Source organism: Argopecten irradians, unplaced genomic scaffold (assembly GCF_041381155.1).
Source record: "Argopecten irradians isolate NY unplaced genomic scaffold, Ai_NY scaffold_0609, whole genome shotgun sequence".
NCBI classification, from domain to species: domain Eukaryota; kingdom Metazoa; phylum Mollusca; class Bivalvia; order Pectinida; family Pectinidae; genus Argopecten; species Argopecten irradians.
Genome location: NW_027188076.1, coordinates 29,174 through 47,402, shown reverse-complemented (window position 1 = coordinate 47,402; position 18,229 = coordinate 29,174). Strand labels below are relative to the sequence as shown.

Genomic DNA, 18,229 nt, shown 5'->3' with positions numbered 1-18,229 from the left:
AAACGTCTACAATATGTTAATGAGGACACCAGTGGATTTGAAGTGGTATCCTTAGGGGGATTTGATGGGGTCTCACTTAGGGGATTTAAAGTGTCTAAAAATCAAGTGGTGCTTAACAAGAGTTATTTCATTAAAATCATCGTTGGTAACTTCTGGCATAAAAGAAATAAACTGCTGTAACAGGTGTTGTTTGAATATCTAAGCAAATCAATATACATTCTAATTTCTTTCTTTTTTAAAATACATTCATAAATAAAATATTGAATGGTAGTACACATAAAAATTAGAAATGAATACCATAATTACAGGACAACATGCATGTCAATCTACATATAATCCCCTAAATGCTCAATTTAAAATATATATTTTGTAATATAACAGCACAGTCATTACTTTATAGTATAGATATTGACTAATGATATTCTGTATTTGCATATTATAGAGTTATCTGCCCTAGCGGGTAGGTATTGATTGTGATGTCATGTGTTTGCAGGCATAATATCATACTTTTAAGAGAAATCTACCAGAATTTCGCACACAAAATAATGACATCATAATGGTACCTACCCGAAAGGGAGGTAATTCTGTAATATCCAAAGATGGAATAGGTTTTATATGAGGAGACACAATAATATTTTATAATTGATGAGTTTGGTCAAAATCCATAAGTTTTCATTTTCTTCATTTGGTTTCTTTCTTCTTTGTTAACATTAACTTTAAAATAATTCACATGTTGTTTTTAGTGTCTTTTTGTGAACAGCATATGTCTTTCTGTCATCGCAGTCTACTTCAGTGTCTGAAATGCATGTTATAAAAAACAAAACATTAATAGTTTCTTGCATGTGTGAAGAATGATGTATTTTTGTATACCGGTACAAGATGTATTCATCACTATTTGTTTTTGTTTTTTTTCAATTGAGATTTCTTATTAACAATCCTAATAATATTTGATATTCAAAGGACTGTAAATTCATACAACTTTGATCTTAAAATGAATATCTCAAATATGGTCCTCGGCATTCCTCTGACAAAAGGGGTGTAGAGAGGCAGTATGGGAAAGGTATTTATTTTTAGGTCACCTGAGACGAAGTCTCAAGTGACCTATTTCTAATCGCCTTTTGTCCGTCGTCGTGCGTCGTCCGTTGTCCGTCGTCCGTCGTATGTCACACACAGTCCGTAAACAATTTACATTTTCAACTTCTTCTCCAAAACTGCTGAAGCAATTTCAATGAAATTTTGCACAAACCTTCTAAGGCATAAGGCCAATCAAAATTGTGAATTATATGATCCTCACCCCCCAGGGAGCTATGGGAGGGGCCAAAAGGGGTAAAATTGACTAAAATTTCAAAAATCTTCTTCTCCACTCACAGATGTGATGGAATTAAATACTCTTCATAGATAGAAAGATCCTAAGGTCCTTTACAAAATTGTGAATTATATGACCTTGGGTCTCAGGTTTCCCCCTGGGGAGGGGGTTAAGTTTACTATAGTTTATATAGGGAAAACACATTTTTGAGTATTATTTGATCATTTGTAATAGGAAATGAGTCAAATATTGTCAGAATTATCAGTATGAGATGGCTATTGAATCCTATTAACCAGTTTTTCCATGACTGACCCCCCAGGGGCCTTAGGGGCGGGGTCAAAAGGGGTCAAATAGGCTCAAACTTTAAAAAATCTTCTTCTTAAATACTGGAAATGGTAGAATCACATACTCTTCATAGATGGACAGGTCTTAAGGTGTTTTATGAAAATTGTGAATTATATGACCCTGGGGTCTCACGTTTCCCCCTGGGGAGGGGGTCAAGTTTACTATAGTTTATATAGGGAAAAACACATTTATGAGCATATTTTTGCTCAATTTTCATAGAAAATGTGTGAAACTTGTTTAGAATTATTAGCTGAGATAACATTTTATTATCATATATCTATATTGGTCCTGGTCAACCCCCTCGGGGCAGAGGGGTGGGGCCAAAAGGGGCAAATATGCTCAAACTTTAAAAATCTTCTTCTTAAATACTGGAAATGGTAGAATCTAATACTCTTCATAGATGGACAGGTCTTAAGGTGTTTTATGAAAATTGTGAAATTATATGACCCTTGGGTCTCATGTTTCCCCCTGGGGAGGGGGTTAAGTTTACTTTAGTTTATATAGGAAAAACACATTTATGAACATTATTTAGTCATTAAAATAGGAAATTAGTCAATTGTTGTCAGAATTATCCCTATGTGGTGGCCATTGAATCTTATCAACAAATTTTCCATGACTGATCCCCAGGGGCCTTAGGGATGGGGCCAAAACGGGTCAAATAGGCTAAAACTTTAAAAATCTTCTTCTGAAATACTGGAACTGGTTGAATCAAATACTCTGCATAGATGGAAAGGTCTTAAAGTCCTTTACAAAAATTGTGAATTATATGACCCTGGGGTCTCAGATTTTCCCTGGGGAGGGGGTCAAATTTACTATAGTTTATAAAGGAAAAACACATTTATGAAAATTATTTGCCTATTTTTCATAGGAAATTAGTCAATCTGGGTTAGAATTATTAGCCTGAGATAGCATTTTAACATCATATCCATATTGGTCTTGGCCGACCCCCCAGGGACCAGAGGGGCGGGGCCAAAAGGGGTCAAAATGGATAACATTTCAAAAATCTTTCTTCTGAATTCACATAATCTTCATAGATTAAAAAGTCAAATTTATAAAATCACTGATTGACTTCAAGGGCCTGATGGGCCAATATATAGTGTTTATATGCATGTCTTTGTTTCATTCTGTATCTGAAATCAGGTGACCGTTAAGGCCATGGGCCTCTTGTTTATTCATTTTCGGACCTTCCAGGTCAAGGAGGTGGAAGAGAGGTGAAGGAAAGTCAAGAGTATTCAAAAAACATTGACCTACTATTAATACCTGCAAGCAACTGCCCAATGCAGGTTTTGAACTTGTAACACAGGTGGTGGTAATTTGACGACTCAATTTATATAGCCATATATAAGGCCACTATTTCCCAAGTAGGGGTTTTAATCAATTACAAAATGGAAGGCCTTATAGTTATAATATACTGACCATTTTTTTTATTAATTAAAAACATCTTCATAACAGCTAATGTATACCCAGTATAAATTAAGGAGTTGATTAGACTACATATTTGTACCCGCAGTCTCCATTTTAGGCCGGCGATATAGATTTCATTTCTTGTACATTTCTTCAAAAACAATAAAACATACATTTAGGAAGCTCTTCGTTTCTTCGAGAATAAAACCTTTAGGAATATTATGATCAATGACTAGAAGATAACATGGTACAAAAAAAAATATTTAGATTCTAAATACAAGGCAAATTAAATTTTGAAATGCAAATCTCTGAACTTCAATATGCACAGAATAATTTCCAGATATAAAAAATATCAAATGTCACTTGATAAAAGTTAGCTTTTTTAAACAAAATATAAATAACATTGTTTGTCATCATATTCATATATCATGACTTTTTGTAATTTTCACATGGATCAATTGAGAATCACACTACAGTCATACCTGTTTGAATGACTTCGTAATAGAGGACATGTAGCTCTGTTATATCAAGGACGTATATGAGAAGGATAAGTCACACTGGTTTTGGGGGAGTACAAGACAGGAGCTTTTGTGTTTGTGCACTGACCGTGACGTTGAGCGACGACTGATTTTCCTTTGATATCCGCCGGCACAGCCTTTGATGTAGCTTGCGGGTGCGAGGAGGTTACCGTCTTACTTTCTGAAGCGGGCCCGTCGTTTCATGAGCATGTCATATTTTTTTAACGAAAATTTAAGACATATTATCTAAATTATCCGTCCTTAAAACAAGTTATATACGTTGTGAAATTTAATAAACTTTACATTGGGTGTTTCGTTTGACTCGATAAGACAAGTATTTGTTGAGAAAAACGGTTTTTATTCCCGATTCATAGGCGTCTCGCGTGGTGTTTTAGTAATGTAAAGAGACAGTCACGAATCTTCTCACTTATAAATCCTTGGTTTATATTCATGATTAATCAGACAAATTTGGAATGAATGTATTCTCATTTCTGCATGATGACATACTTATGTAGTTTAATAGTTAGGATATACACTACATAATCAAATTGGATAGGTATATCTCACTCAGATTGCATGGCAATAAAACTAAATTAATCTAATTAATACATGTATACAAATATTTCAAAATAAAAATAAATTTGATATAGTCTACTTCAGTAGGAGGCCTTATTGTTTTTTATCTCTATATTTTCCCCAGTTTTAATTTTAATTTGCTGGTTAAAAATTAAAAAAATATGCAATAATGTCTTTTAAATACATTTAAATACCAGGTACTAAACTTTCAATTACAGATTTTATTTAAAGTTACATTATTTCTTTTGGAAATTGACACAATCATAAACACAAATATCTAAGCTAAGGTCAATAATTACAAATTAATCAGCCGTGGTAAATAACTCCATCTCTCAAAATATTACTGTGAAATTTGCCGTACATATGCATGTCATACCTAGGCCTACCGGTCGTAATTTAAAACAGCCATCTATACTGTAAACATCGATGTATTGAAGAACTATTCTGCTGTCCTCATGAAGTCTATGTTCTCAAGTGTATCAAAATATAAGCATGGTCAACATCGGTTGTAAGCCAAGCAGTCTGTGTCCGTATTTGTTTACATTCAGCAATCAGACATTACGTAAAACAAACACACATGCCTGTGTTTCCCGCACTGAATAATCACGTGACTAACACATATGTCACAGAAGAATGCCGTAGACACACTCTCTAAACAAAGAACTGTCGCTTCCGACAAGTTTTGTTGTTAATACTCTGTTTAGTGAACAGTTATCAGGCATTATGTTGTTTTATTTGGATAATGCTTCACGTAATATAAATAATATTAGATCGACAGCACAGACCTGTACGACAACTTTGTCTATTGTATCAAGGATTTATAAGTGAGAAGGATTCGTGACTGTCTCTTTACATTACTAAACACCACGCGAGACGCCTATGAATCGGGAATAAAAACCGTTTTTCTCAACAAATACTTGTCTTATCGAGTCAAACGAAACACCAATGTAAAGTTTATTAAATTTCACAACGTTTATTACTTGTTTTAAGGACGGATATTTAGATAATATGTCTTAAATTTTCGTTAAAAAAATATGACAGCTCATGAAACGACGGCCCGCTTCAGAAAGTAAGACGGTAACCCTCGCACCCGCAAGCTACATCAAAGGCTGTGCCGGCGGATATCAAAGGAAAATCAGTCGTCGCTCAACGTCACGGTCAGTGCACAAACACAAAAGCTCCTGTCTTGTACTCCCCCAAAACCCAGTGTGACTTATCCTTCTCATATACGTCCTTGATTGTATAAAGAACATTTTCCGGCATGTCGTGAAAACTACTAGTAACGATCGAGATTCTAAAAGATAACAGAGAACTTCCACTTCATTTGGCATAAGTCTGATGAGGATTGTCATTATATCATTGCTTAAATAATATCGGTACAACATAGGCCTACTGTACGGTATTTATCGTGGTAGGCCCTACGAGTAGCCTATGTATTGAGTATGGAATACTGCGTCAGATCCAAGCTATCAACCTTTAACGTTACACACGTGTTACAAAGACCTCGCTCATGGCCGTTCACGTTTTTTTGTTTATATCAATTGCTTTATATATAATTGCTGAACATTATTTCATATTTACGTAATAATATCGGCAAAATCTTGTCTTTAGTGTGACCTTCTTTCAACTGGAAGTTGCGCAGATACGTACACATATGCAAATGACGGGCAGAAATAAGGTCACCGGTCATCATCATTTATGCAAATTGTCTTGACCATTTTACGTAAAATAGCGACTTTATCGTACTTTTTTATGAGTCATTGGTATCTTATTCCCAAATTAAATCATCATTATAGATTTTTGTTAATTCAAAGATGTGTTATGGAAGTTAGATATGAATAAGAGGAAGATAAAGAAAAAATCGCATTTAAATGAGAGGTCAACCGTATTTAAATGAGTACAAATGTAGGTCAGCCATACAACAGTGTCAAACAGCTGAGCTGGCCCTCACCAGGACCGGGGCTGACTGGGCCCGGTGCTGACTAGGACCGTGGTGCTGTATTTCGCTTAAAACAATTTTCCTCAATATCATGTCTTAACCTTGTAGCAATATTTGCCTGAGATATATGCCATGCTAGGTGGTTTACCTAATTATAAACCAAAATAACTGAGAATTTTGATATATTTTTATTACAATTTTTAATTTTTATTTATTCTTGATTTTTTGATAGCATTTGCCTCCCTTTGATCGTTCATATATATCTCAAACAGTTTAGCTCAGTTCTTGGTAGTATTCACTCTTATGCATTAAAGTAATTGAAACCATATGCATTATTTATACATTATTCCAATGCTTAAATGCTTATATTTCAAACTAAAATTTTAATGTCGCAGTCATCGTAATCACGCAATCAGCCATCTACATTAATAATTGTGTACTTGTAGTTATATATATATATGCTGCGGTATATGATAAACGGAACATAATGAAGTTTAGACACTAGCTGTGTATACCAACAGAAACGTAAATATATAATTATATATATGTTTCTGATACCAAGACTAAACCTATCATAAACGCATTTGAAAGGTTCGCAATTATTCTTAAACGGCCCATGTATTGAGACTGTCCCAGTGAGGGATAATTTGAATCAGGAAATGTGAAAATATATTGTATTGATATTATTTGCATTAATTAATACTGACATACTTATAAAAAAACAAATGTATATATAAAAGACCCGCTATTTTCCAAACAAAACATGTGAATTAATTAAAAAAATATATATATAATTACACAAGAAAATGTATCTTGATATGCCTAATATAAGATTTCAACACATAACAAATGCAAGATTCCCGTCATAATCCATACTTTCTTTATTTTTACAAATGATATAGCTAATGAACTTGAATCAACAACACGTTTATTTGCTGATGACACTTCTCTTCAGAAGTAATCATCCTCATCGTCATGAAATAGAAGTAGTTTAAACAGAGATTTAGAAATATTACGGTAAATCGATTGGCAAACGCTTAATTGACTTCATTTTTTAATACCAATTAAACTGAGGTAGTGTTTATATCATTCTGATTTAGATTTTTTTTTCTTGAAACTGTTGTTACAATTGCTCTTTGGTTGTGCTAAGAAAGAAGAGTATTTTCATTTTAAAGTGGCGTTAGATATATGTCTTTGTAAAGCGTGTCAGTTGCGATCTATTCAAGTCACGGGCATATGTTTACAGTTAATTGACACAAGCTTTGAAAAAAGAAATATTATTTTAGAGTACTTGAACATTACAAATGCGATGTACCATATCAGAATTAAATTAAAAAAAATTGAAATTTTAGAGCTGAGACTTTGTCAGCATTTTTTTTAAGTGTTTAAAATATTTTCATAAGTTTAAAACGATTTCTTTATTTTAAAAAAGTTTTGCCACAGTTTAAAAAAAAAACATTTTCCCTTTTCTTTTTAGCGTTAAAAACAACAAGAACACAAAATGATGGAGTCAATTGCTAATTCATTTGAAAACATACCTTGGTATATCAGTCAGCGGGATCGTGGATGAAAATGCAATAGAATAGAAACAACTATCGGTAACATTTAGATAAAGCTACATAATATAAAATACGTATATATTAATATACACTAAATTATTATTTTAAATATCAGGTTTACCTCGATATATTTTAGCACATATAGTTTGTTCTAAGTATAAACGAGTTATCTATCTTTACGGGCCCCACCAGCGCCGGTCCCAGTCAGTCCCGGTCCCAGTGAGGGACAGCTCAGCTGTTTGATGCCACTCCAGCCATACGTGCTTGTATAAACACAAGGCATATACATGCCATTGTGTTAATGCCATTGTGTTAAAAAATATATACAATACATGTAACATGTGTATATAAGCCAGGTTTTCTTTCCAGTTTTTAATATATATGACCGATTCTGTGTTTCTGAAGTTTGAAGGTACCATTCTGGCTAAAATGTGATTAATGTTTAGATGGATTTATCAACTTATCAACTTTTTAAGATTTACATGTAGGTCAATTCAAATTGGTTTTATTTGAAACAATGTGCACATACATGATTCATACATGTATATTTAAATAAAGAGCTATGAAGTATGTGTAAAGAGTGCATGTGTATTTCATTTTGAATATAAATAATAATAATACATTTATCTAAAGGGATCATGATATGGCATTAAATATTTCTGATTGGAATGAAAAGACTATCATCATTTACCAAGTCTTTCAGAAGAAACCAAACCTTTCAAAGTACAAGTCAAATAATCCATTTAAGATTTGTTTTCACATAAACAATTGATTCAAACTATTCCAAGTAGCAGAAACATTGACGAAACAGTGATGGTAAGTTTTAACAGTTTTATTTCCAGATCCTAGGGTGCAGAAAAGAAATCTATGTATACACAAGTGTCATCCTATTTAGACTTGTGGATTGAAGGGTGCTGTTTATAATGAAGAAAAAACCAATCCTTAATCTACAGTATATTCTCTCTGTGTCTACTTCAAATACCGCAACCACACAGTATTCATTTGTTTGAATGATGGCACATACAAGATATGGACAAGTTGTATTAGGTTTTGAGTAAATATAATTCCAAATGACATGAAAGAGTCCTATATTATAATAGCCATTAATTGCCTGTAATCAATGAAAGGTACATGTCCATTTCCACAGTGCGTTATAAGTTGTCAGTTATTAATTTGGATCGAATTATTGTAATCCCTTACCCATTCAATTTCGTACCCAAACAAACTCGTACCCACATTTGGCAAACTCGCACCCAATCATGGCTAACCCGTACCCATGGATTTTGGCGAACTCGTACCCATCATAAAATATATAGTTCATGTATTTTTGATTGATATATATAAGACTTAATATATTCGTGTTCGATCAGATACTACAAATAAGTGATAACAGCTCATATATAAACATGTTCAAAAATATATGTTTACTCCTTGGTTTATTTGACTTCCTCCTTTGATAAAAAATGACGACCTATTTGCTTCATTGGATTTTTTGTTTACAAGAGTGTCAAACAAAATGGAAATCAGCTTTTATAATTATTGCATGTGGAGCATTTGTCGTGTAAAGTCACAACCGGCTCGGAATATATGTTTTAGAATTATATTTAACTTTTACAAATTTATTACAGATGTTAAACCTTGTAAAATATATCAACTGGATAGTCCATGTGTATGTAAATGGATTAAATGATTAATTGTATTGTAATGTATTTGTGATCATGCACTTATAAATTACTTTTAAATGTAACCATCAACTTGCACTACATGTATAACAAAAACCAGTGACATTGCACTGATCAATAGGCCAAAACAGTTTGCAGAGGGACATCATAATTTTCAAGTTGCTAGTGAAACCACAGAGTTCTTTTTTTAACGTTGAATTTTACAGTGATCAGTGGATATACAGTGGCGTAGGAAGATGAAACGTCATGGGGGGGCAAAGGTCCTCAATATTTTGTAACCCAACCCCCCCCCCCCCCGCCACACCTACAGGAGGAGATTATGCTTTATGTACATTTTTCATATATCACTAAATTTAATCCTTGTACACATTTATAGACAGTGGGGTCGCTAAAAGGAAATTAACGAATACGCAAATTGGCCAAATTAGCGTGTGAGCGTCGAAGGCGCAAGATTTTGGTGTTTTATTAGGAGTCTGAGGGTGACCCCCGGGATGAGTTTTATGTATTTTGATGATTTTGCGATCGCCCGAAAGCACGAGAAATTTGGTGTTTGGGGGGTCCGGGGGTCTCCCCGGGAAAAAATTACAATTTAGAATGGCTTTGATGAGTTTTTCGATGCATTTTGATGAATTTGCAAACGCCCAAAGGCGCGAGAATTCGGTGTTAGGGGGGTCCGGGGGGTCTCCCCCCGGGAAAAAAATTACGATTTAAAATGGCTGAGATGAGTTTTACGATAAAGTTTAATGATTATAAAGCGTTCTTAACATGGTAATTTTTCGATTTAAAGCTACCTGCATTTAGAAATGATAATTGTGTCGTCATAACGACATCAACGTTTAAATAAAGTTATTATTATTATTATTATTATAACATTATGGAACCCTACTCGATCTGAATATACCGGCTTCACACCATCGGTACATTGTTGTGTAACAGAAAAAAATGAATTAATTGTCTCGCTAAGACATATAAACAAATTGATCTTTTAAGAGACATTTTTTAAATAGTACATAGAATCCCTTGATGGACATTTTTAGTCTAGTTTGTGTGTATTGAATTTTTACTATTTCAGGTTTGACATTATGTGCTTGAACCTTTTAGGAAATGCGCCGCGCAGCGGAAAATTTTCTAGAATGAAGTACGAAAAATGCAGGAACCTTTTTTTCTTTCAAATAAGAAAATTTCAGCAGCGAAAATGGGCAGGGGCAAAAAGACATTTTGCCCCCCCGTAGAATGAAGTACGAAAACGAGAAAAAACACATACCTATCTAAAAATATGCAGTCAAACGTTATTACCAACCACCCAGCCCAAGAACGTGTCAAAAAATCGGGGAAAATCGTTTCAAAGATACTCCAAAAGCAGGTAGTTGTAATTTGTGTGATATTGCGCAAATGCAACCGGAAGTGTCTTTACTCCGGGATCTAAAGGGAGGATAAATTACATTTCAAGATGGCGGATTGACATATATATACAAAGGTTGCTTAGAATAATAATGCCAGGTGCGCTTTGGGTAGCATTGACGACAGAAAAAGATTATCCAAAAATTCAATGATTAATTATGACCACCTTATGTCACAGTTAAAGTCTGCTATATATGCAAGTTATTAGACAGTTTGGTGGAGCAATATGATGCAGGTAAGTTCTCCAGTCCAATTTTAACCTCAAGTCACTGAAAACTGCTATATTTCACCATACAAGCTTGTTGAAAATGTATCCATTTTACAAGTCAGTGATGCATAATTCACACATCGTAAGGTGCTTGTCACAAGTAGTGGACAGCTTAGGACATTATCACAGAGCAGTTCAACATAATTAAATGGATAAATACTTAATTCTTCATTTTTTTTAAATGTCTGTTCATCCGTAGTGATTATCCGAAAACTCAGTATTCGGGACTTTTTTTTTTTTTTTTCTACTTTAGGAACTTACGGGACAATTAAATATTAAAGGCCATTTTATCGATGTTAAGATGAGGTTACAACACCAAACAATATGCAAAGATTTTGTCTAATATACGATTTTATGTTTTGCCGTCTGGCGCAGTATAGTCAACTACCGCGCGGGCAATGTTTATGACCGCGTAGAAAAATTAAATTTTATTTATTTTATTAAACAGTCTGAAGGTGATGAGAAGGTGCTCGTAAACCCCTCTACAAATTATTGATCTCGTTATTATCCCATTTTAAAATTAAAGCCGTTTCGGAAAGGTGTGGCCCTTTAGTAGATCTTTGTCTGTTATGGAGATTTAACAGAGTAGAACAGAATAAAATAAATCTATGATTTCCTCGTTATGACGAATCTTCGTTCAAAGGACCAATTAAGGTGTGCAATCTACAGTGTATTGGTCAGAACGGTTGTATATGTAGAGTTATATATTGCTTCTGTTATGGATTGCATATTTGTTAAATATTATTGATTTACACTTTTCCTTAAAACTGTCGGTCAATTTAGGACCTAACGTCGATGTTTCATAAGCAATGGTTCGATTCATATCCACAGCCCCCGTTGGCAAACACTCGGAAACGGATTGCCGTACGTAATGGCACGGTTGATATTACAGCTAAAATGTAACGCCTGATGCAACTCAAGCGGCTGTTCTACCAGGTGATTTTTTTTGCTATGTATAAATTTCCCTCTTGTGTCAGTTACCTTCATTTGATAATAATTTACTTTGAGAAGTATTCATATCAATTTAGAAAATTATTATTAGTATGGATTACATTGCGGAGGAGTATTTGTGAGTAAATAGTCTTGTTTGTAAACATTCTTGGCTCGAGTTGTCGCTGATGTACACGTGTTGTACTTTTCGTTCGTCACCCACCAGTCACCGAAGCTGCGAGATAACCGTTTATTTCACCTAAAACGTATATATATATATGATTGTGAGTTCAGCGAGATGGCCACCAAAGATATTCTGAACAAAATAGTAAGTGATTATGAACCTGGCCAACAAAGTGAGGCACTAGAGTGTTTATATAATGAAAGGTGCGACTTACTGGTTAATTTACCTGTTGGTTATGGTAAAAGTATAATCTTTCACCTACTGCCAAAACTATTCATTGACACCACATGTTCAAACCCTATCATTGTCGTTGTTTCACCACTGAATATCATTCAAAAAGACCAATTGGAATCGATGAAAAAGCGTGGAATTTCAGCTTGCAAAACTGGACATAAAAAACTAAAGTTGATGAAACTACGGATAGAGTGGGGGTTCGTAATTTCGCACAATTTTGGCATTGATTTTAATGAATTTCAAATACTTTCATTCCGAACCAAAAAGACTGGACTTACATCGGCAGATGTACCAGTGCTTCACAACACACGAGCATGTAAACCGGATATGCGCAGACGTATCACTGCGCACCGAGAGCTGTTATTAACTTGAGGTTAACCTGTAGTTGAACGGGTTTTGTGGACGTAATTTCGCACACCCCTCTAACTTTCTTGTTTTTGGAGAAAATAATTATTTTCAAACATTTCATGAACCAACAACATCATAAACAAAGATTAATTACCGTTCAAATCTTGAAATGACATCAAAACACAATTATATTTCTAAATGAAAAAGTGATATTTCGCCGCCATTTTCGTTACGAAAAATGACCGCTCCCCATAGTAAACAATGTAAACGAGGTCAAGAAAGTCATAGGGTGTCCGCAGAAAATATCCGTTTTCCGCTTATACTTGATGGATTTTCATACGGGTTTCGATATATTCTTAAAAAAGGATAGTTTCTCTACATATTTGTACGTGAGTCAGTTATTTATCACCCAGAATTATTTTATGTCAAGCGGTTTATTTTCTATTAATTTCTTTACTGAGATGGGCCGTATTATTCCGATTTCGTTTTTTCAAAACAAACTTATCCTGAAAAGTTTAGCTAAACATGACAAAATCACTGTGAGAGGCCTCCTTTAGTCACAACATAAACAACAGAGCAAATCTTTCTGACATTTAAAGGAAGATCGCGAAAAATCGTCAGGTGTGCGAAATTACGTACTGTGTGAAATTACGTACCCTAACTCTACACTAGATGATGTTGATCTTGAAAAGTATGATGTTAAATGTGATGTCCCTCTTACAACTGTGATCAACGGGGAATATTCAATTATTCTGCGTCATCCAGAGGCTCTTCTCAATACTACTGAAGGGAAAGGATTACTGTCCAACGAGAGATTTACCCATAATGTCAAAGCTGTTGTCATTGATGAATGCCACATTATCCAGAAATGGTTAGTGTTAGATCATTTTATATACTTTATACTAACTTAAAGCCCAAATGGATGATACCAGGGTAAGTCTTTCACTCAAAACTGTTTTTATGTTACTTGATTTTATTAGAGGACCATGTGTAGTGAATGTCACCACAATTTAGCTTTTTCAACTGAAATGAAAAACTGGGCCGCAGCGGAAATCTAAGTTCTGAAGAATTTCAGGTGTAATTTGACCCTGTTCGCCACCACCTATCAGTCCATGGGAGTCGGATAATAACAATCTCTATCACTGTAATCTCTTGTGGACAAATTCAATACAGGTAAAATTAATATTGGAATAAACATTTCACACATAACAACGTGTCACCTGAGGTTAGAAATATTCTTTGTCATGTTCATCAGTCCCCTTGGAGAGGGAACCATAAAATAAACATTTTTATGGCAAATCTAGCAATTGTAACTGCAACATATAGATCACTGAAATGAGTTTATTGCGTTTCTAAAAAGAAGAAAAAAAAATATATAGAAATTGAAAAAGGGGACATTGAAGGACAGATCAAGAAAATATGACCTCAGATGTATAAAAATATATTATTTAAGAACTTTGCATTTATCTGTACATTATCATTCGCAGGGGTGAAGAATTTCGGACTGCCTTTGGAAAGATGTCAAGTTTGAAAGTGTTCTTTCCTTCAGTGCCATTCATAGCATTAAGTGGGACCTTGACTGTTAAGCAGAAGAAGGAGATTCCAGCTTTACTCCATCTGAAGAACTGTAAATTGATTGAACATAGCCCAGACAAGAGGAACATTTTCTTTGAAAAATGCAGGAAGGAATCAAGTGAAGATAGGCTGGGAGAGTATGAGAAAATTGTATATCCAATTTGCCAAGAACTCTTTGATAAAAAGGAGGCTTTTCCTGTGACACTCATGTTTCTCCCTGTGTTTTATATGAGTGAAGTCTTAATGCATCTCCACGGTTTATTTGGAACAAAGTCTATAGATGATGCACTGTACAGTGCAATATGCTCCGGTCAAGATGACTACGTGATTTCGAGAACAATAAAGGAGTTGAAAGTTGAAAATCCTAGAATACGATTGGTATTAACAACGTCCATAGCAGGGATGGGATTTGACCCAAGGAATGTGACACAAGTTATTCATACTTGCCCACCAAGGAACATTTCACAGTATATGCAAGAGATTGGGCGTGCAGGGCGCCAGGGTCAACCTGCAAGGGCTGTTTTGTATTTCAATAATCATGACATCGCCAAGAATCTTCCAGGAATCACAGAAGATATTATCGTTTACTGCAAGAATGACACAACATGTTTCAGAAATGCAATCTTAAATGTGTTTGGATTTGAGAAGGATCAGTCGATTACTGCTACAGAATGTTGTTCTAACTGTAAATCTCACTCCCGGGAAAAATCAAACTAAACCATATATCTTTTCATGTGTTCCTTTAATAGGATTACATTAATAAAGCATTCACATATATGTATTACATATTCCATTTCTTGTATTTCTGAAATGCCAAAGATCTTTATAAATTACTACAGTTTTACAGTAGAACAATATTTCCCTGGTAATCAATATTAATTCTATAATGATCAACTTATGAATGTACAGAAAACAGAAATTTTACCTCAAAAATAATTCCAAAACTTGAACTAGACGATGGAAGTGTAATTTCAAAACAAGAAGATGTCTTAAATGAAGTTCGTAATTTTTATGAAAAACTTTATAGCAATGAGAGTGAAGTTGAAAATGTAAATTTGCATGATTTATTAAAAGATTATGATATTTGTAAAATAGATATACAAGACGCTGATAAATTAGAAGGTCCTATTACTTTAGAAGAAGCAGACAAAACTTTAAATAGCATGAAAAACAATAAAAGTCCTGGTATTGATGGCTTCACAGCTGAAATTTTTAAATGCTTTTGGAAATTTTTGGGAATTTTTGTGGTAAGATGTATTAATTTTGGCTTTGAAAAAGGTGAACTGTCAGTTTCTCAACGTCGTGGGATTATAACTTGTATACCTAAGGGAGATAAACCTAGGCATTTCAATAAAAAATTGGAGACCAATCACTCTTCTTACTGTCATATACAAAATTGCTTCAGGAACTATTACTCGGAGAATAAGAGCTGTCTTAGACAAAATTATTGATAGGGATCAAACAGGTTTTCTTGCAGGTCGTTATATCGGGGAAAATACACGTTTAATTTATGATTTAATGAAGTATACAGAAGAAAATGATATACCGGGTATGCTATTAATGATAGATTTTCAAAAAGCCTTTGATTCAGTTTCTTGGAATTTCATCGAAAGTGTTTTAAAATTCTTTGGATTTGGATTTGATATTCGAAAATGGATAAGTGTGTTTCATAAAAATGCCAGTGCTGCAATCATTCAGGGTGGGAACCTATCATCATTCTTCAATGTAGAACGAGGCTGCCGTCAAGGGCGACCCTATCGCCCCATATATTTTTATCCTCTGCGCTGAAATTTTGGCTATTAAACTGCGAAACAATAAAAATGTAAAAGGTATTGAAGTAAATAGTTTACCAATCTTACTGTCACAATACGCAAATGATACCTCTTTAGCTTTAGATGGTTCTGAAAGATCACTAAAAGAATCAGTCAACGAACTTAATTCATATGCTAAAATTTCTGGTCTTAAAATTAATGTTACCAAAACACAGGTAGTCTGGATTGGTAGCAAAAAATTTAGTGGAGACACCTTCCTTCCAGATTTAAATTTACAATGGGGTAAGCACAAATTCACACTTTTAGGGATAGACTTCCATGTAAATTTACATGAAATACCCAAATTCAATTTTGATAAAAAAACTAATTAAATTAAAGTCATTGATAAAGACCTGGAAAAGAAGGAGTTTAACTCCTATTGGCAGAATTCATATTATCAAATCTCTTCTTATTTCACAGTTCAATCATCTCTTTATTGCACTTCCGAATCCGGATGAACAATTTCTTTCAACAGTAAATTCTATTCTTTTTGAATTCCTTTGGAACAGTAAAACAGATAAAGTTAAAAGAGAAGTTGTCATCCAAGACTATCTAAATGGTGGCTTAAAAATGATCAATTTAAAAGCATTTATAAACTCATTAAAGTTGTCTTGGATTCGAAGGCTTCTTCAGACCACATCTAAATGGCAACTTATTTTGAAAAACTATGTGAATATTGATTTACTTGTTAATTGCGGCAATGATTATGTGCAGAAATGTCTTAAAGATTGCAGTAATCCTTTCTGGGTAGATGTTTTTAAAGCCTGGTTCCATTTGAATTCTTTAATTGAAAAAAATAGTCTTATTGATAATTCTGTGTTGAAATCTCCACTGTGGTTCAATGAAAATATACTTATTGGCCACAAAACAGTCTTTCTAAAGAATTTTTTTGACAAAAAAATTCTGATTATAAACGACTTAATATCAGACCATAATACTGGACGTTTTTACAATTTCCAGGAAATCATTCGCATATTTAAAGTAAAATCTAATTTCCTTCAGTACCACAGCATTGTGTCAGCAGTTAAAAAGTTCATATCATCCAATGAAATCACTAAAAGTAAAGTAACATATCCATACATACCAATAAACATTGAAATATTCCTGAGAAATCGAAATGGTGCTAAAGACGTTTATGATATTTTCATCAAGAGAAATACTGAGCCAACTGGTAAAAAGAAGTGGAATGAACTTTTTGATTTGGATGACACAGCATGGGCTATGATATACAAAGCTCCTTTCACCGTTACAAAAAATACCAAGCTGCAGTGGCTTCAATACAGAATTAATCATCATATCCTAACTACTAACTCCTTTCTCTTCAAATCACATTTAGTTATATCGCCTTTATGTACTCTTTGTAATTCGGAGAATGAAACTATTCAACATGTACTGTGGGAATGTGGTGAAGTAAAAAATTTACTTAAAAGCCTTAGAATTTTATTAGATGCTCTTTCTATCCCATTTTCTTTCAATAAGCAATCCTTTATTTTTGGTCTGATATCTGAAAACCTCAACAACTGTAAAGCTGAAAATGAAATTCTTCTCATTATAAAAGAGTATATCTATAAAATGCGGTGTTTTCACAAGTCACTTACCATAAATGGGCTGATTTGTGCTGTGAAACAATTCTACAATTTGCAAAAATATATTGCAAACGGTAAAGGTGATTTGGAAAAGGAATAATTTGAAAAAGAATGGGAAACATGGGGAAAATTTTCTAAACTATAGTAGATATTCGTCTCTCCTTAAACCACTCTCCAATGCTACCAACAGTGTTGCTGATCCATCTTTTATGAATAAGCAGATGTTTTTATTCATATATCATCAAGTTAAATTTGTATAAATTATCATTGATAGTACCATCCTCTTTCTTCCTTCCTACTCCTCCCAGATCTACCCCTCAAACTCCCCTTCCACACCCCACACACCCCACTTTTTTTCTTCTTTTTTTTTTTCTCTCTCTCTCTCTTTCCTCTCTATACTCTAATATTCACCCAAAGAAATGTAATTAAAGGAGTAAGAAATGATAATTTACTTTATAAATTATATATAATTATCTCTCACTACTGGAAGAGGAAAGCAATAGGTTAGGTGAGGCACCCTCGTCAGCCAATATATACATTGTCTGGAATCTAACTGTAGTTGA

The 18,229-nt window shown here is 33.9% G+C and overlaps 2 protein-coding genes across 2 annotated transcripts; both read left to right on the top strand.

Annotated features, from left to right (window-relative positions):
• Window positions 1–12,226: 12,226 nt before the first annotated feature.
• LOC138313188 (uncharacterized) lies at window positions 12,227–15,414 on the top strand. The gene is made up of 3 exons (XM_069253757.1): window positions 12,227–12,256; window positions 13,294–13,565; window positions 14,182–15,414. Exons 1-3 carry the CDS (start codon window positions 12,227–12,229, stop codon window positions 14,984–14,986), a joined length of 1,107 nt encoding a protein of 368 aa, XP_069109858.1. The 3' UTR covers window positions 14,987–15,414.
• A 1,236-nt stretch (window positions 15,415–16,650) lies between these two features.
• On the top strand, window positions 16,651–17,966 carry LOC138313190 (uncharacterized). The gene has a single exon (XM_069253758.1). The coding sequence runs from the start codon at window positions 16,651–16,653 to the stop codon at window positions 17,764–17,766; it is 1,116 nt and encodes a 371-aa protein (XP_069109859.1). The 3' UTR covers window positions 17,767–17,966.
• The last annotated feature ends 263 nt before the right edge of the window (window positions 17,967–18,229 follow it).

Excerpts from the sequence above, each read along its gene's own strand:
- LOC138313188 (XM_069253757.1), top strand. The coding sequence starts at position 12,227 with ATGGCCACCAAAGATATTCTGAACAAAATA. Across the intron at positions 12,257-13,293 it reads AAGATATTCTGAACAAAATA|GAAGATCGCGAAAAATCGTC; the intron begins GTAAGTGATTAT and ends TGACATTTAAAG. Across the intron at positions 13,566-14,181 it reads TGCCACATTATCCAGAAATG|GGGTGAAGAATTTCGGACTG; the intron begins GTTAGTGTTAGA and ends TATCATTCGCAG.
- LOC138313190 (XM_069253758.1), top strand. The coding sequence starts at position 16,651 with ATGATCAATTTAAAAGCATTTATAAACTCATTAAAGTTGTCTTGGATT.